This window comes from Aplysia californica, unplaced genomic scaffold (assembly GCF_000002075.1).
Source record: "Aplysia californica isolate F4 #8 unplaced genomic scaffold, AplCal3.0 scaffold00065, whole genome shotgun sequence".
NCBI lineage: Eukaryota > Metazoa > Mollusca > Gastropoda > Aplysiida > Aplysiidae > Aplysia > Aplysia californica.
In genome coordinates this window covers 501,775-504,200 of record NW_004797335.1, presented here as the reverse complement: position 1 = coordinate 504,200, position 2,426 = coordinate 501,775, and the positions used below count along the sequence as shown (strand labels likewise).

General features: G+C 40.4%; 1 protein-coding gene across 1 annotated transcript in view; it reads left to right on the top strand.

Annotated features, from left to right (window-relative positions):
* The window catches only part of LOC101861192 (homeobox protein BarH-like 1), a 4,399-nt gene extending 4,105 nt beyond the window's left edge, over window positions 1-294 (top strand). The window contains exon 3 of the mRNA XM_035968513.1: window positions 16-294. Within this exon, the coding sequence (XP_035824406.1) occupies window positions 16-294 (279 nt within the window). The remainder of the gene's footprint in view (window positions 1-15) is intronic.
* Window positions 295-2,426: the final 2,132 nt, after the last annotated feature.

The window sequence follows — 2,426 nt, the reverse complement described above, 5'->3', positions numbered from 1 at the left end:
CCCCCCCCCCCCCAGGTCCTGCAGAAGGGCGCGAAAGAGGCACCCACAAAGCCCAAAGGTCGGCCTAAAAAAGACTCCCTGGATGGCGGAACCGAGTCAGAAATCGAGGTAGATGACGACACACCAGAAGATGACGTCACAACGGAAGATAATATCATACCTTTGAGTCCTGAGGTCAACTCGCCCACGTCAGAAGACGAGCTAGAAGCGCATGACGTAGAACAAACTATGGCACACGAGGGGGCCAAGTGTTCAGATTCTGAGGCGGAAGAAAGGGAAGAAAGACCGTGGTGACACTTTCGGTGTCTCATAAGATGGTTGAGAAATAATGATGGTTTATCTGTAAGCTGTAGCTTTCTGATCGATTTTTTGTTTGTTTGTTTTTGTTTGTTTTCTTTTTTGTTTGTTTGTTTGTTTGTTTGTTTTGGATGTAAAGAAAAGCCCATCGACACAATAATGGTCATTTAGTGTCACGAAAAAGTGAGACAGACAAACAGAAGCAATAGAGGAAAAGTAAAGAAGTTGGAGTTTTAGAACATTAGCCTATGACGTAAGAGATTGTTTATCATCGTTTTACTCCTCACTTCTGGAAAGAAAGGGAGAGGGTGCAGAAAATAAGTCTTTTGTGAAAACGTGGGACACACACACAAAGCGACCACGAGACACTCTTAGTTCTGATTTGTAAAGACGACCAAGCGTCTACACAAAAAAATTTTTTAATTATCATTATTTTTTTTCGATAATATACTGGAAATCCCAATTTTGTCTTTTGTTTCTTTTTTTTTTTCGAGCCCCAAGGTCTCACCGCTTCTCGTAGTTTTATGGACCTCTTTCGTCGTATAGCTCAGGAAATATTTCACAGCTCTTCATGCCAAGTTACCCCATCTGAGGACTCAATGTCCGGGAAGATCCATGTCAGCGTTGCTGAATTTGTTTTTTGTTTGGTTTTGTTTTGTTTTTGGAGGTTACTTTTAAGTGCAGCCACGCATAGCCTACATAGTTTTTCCTCACGTGAGTTCACGCTCTACAAAATTTATACTGCGGTATGCCTGTGTGTTCGGGCACGAGAACCTTTTGAAATAAAACATTTTACTTGACATACAAGTACGGGCGCTTCTGAAGCCATTGGCAGATTTATGTTGTACATCTATGTTTTACTTTAAAGGGAAAGGATGGAGGGTATCTTACCAGAATAATGTCCACACTTTGAAATTTAAAAAAAACAGAGAATCATGTGCATGTCTTTGGCTCTTTGTCGTTATGGGTAGGTCAAAGCTGTATGGAGTAGAAGAGATGCTTTTACGTTTTCGTTGACGTTCGTCCTCAAAGTTGTTGATATTTGTTCTTGTTATTTCTGCAGAAATGTAAGATCGGCTCACAGTATTTGGTTATCATTAATTGCTTTGCTATGTCATGAGTTGTTCATACGTCTCCTTTGAAAATCGAGAAGTGTATCAGAAAGAGCGAATTTTTTTTTTTAACCCCAACCAAACGGAAAAACAAAAGCAAAATCATTTGTGCATTAGTTACTCTCATTCTTAGCACAATTTTCCGAAAGAATAAAGGATGAAAAGATAATAAAGTTGATAAGCATTGAAATTCAATTTTTAAAAGTCCGTTTTTTAATAGTTTTCGGGCAGTATCTTAGTGAAAGACAAGAAACTGATAAGTGTTCAAATTTAACTTTAAAAGTCCATGTTTCATGGTTTTGGGGTTGTATCTTGATTCATAATTGTTCCTCTTCAGCCTAGTATTTCCAGGCCAGAGCACATTAAATTTTTTTCTAAAGTTTTGCGCTCTCTTCGATACAATTCAAGTCAGTAATGAACATTATTTCTTCCTTACCACGTGAGACCCCCCCACAAATAAAACGTGGGTATGGTGGGATGTTTGCTTTATGCCAACTTATAGACGAGGACTCGTTGAAATATTTCTCTTGTTTAGGAATCGAACTCATGTCTCCTGCGTGTAAGAGGAAGAGCTTGACTGTTATTCTATCTTTTGTATAGTGTTTTATGACCCCGTGGGACATGTTTCAGTTGGTAGGAAATTTTGAATTTTGCACGGGTGGCGGCCGAAGCCTACTCTTATAGATTTTGGACTACCAAGGGATCTTTAAAGAGCGCAATTTGCGCACGGGACCTCCGAAATTGTTTCGCCCTTGTCCGAGAAGGCTAGGTGTAGATCTTACCTGCAATAAGACCAGGGGTGTGGCTGAAAGACAGCAGTAAGAAGGAGCCAAGGAGAAGCAGTAGAAAGGCTGCAGAAAGTGTCAGGAGCCCAAAGGAGGGGGCAAAGGAGTTGGGATGGAGGCAGAAAGTGGAGACGAAAACAGACGAGAGAATACTGTTAGAGTAGACAGCAGGAAAGGATGTGAAATCAGAACATTTCAGAGAAGAAAATTTTCCGTTGCTATCCGGATTCGA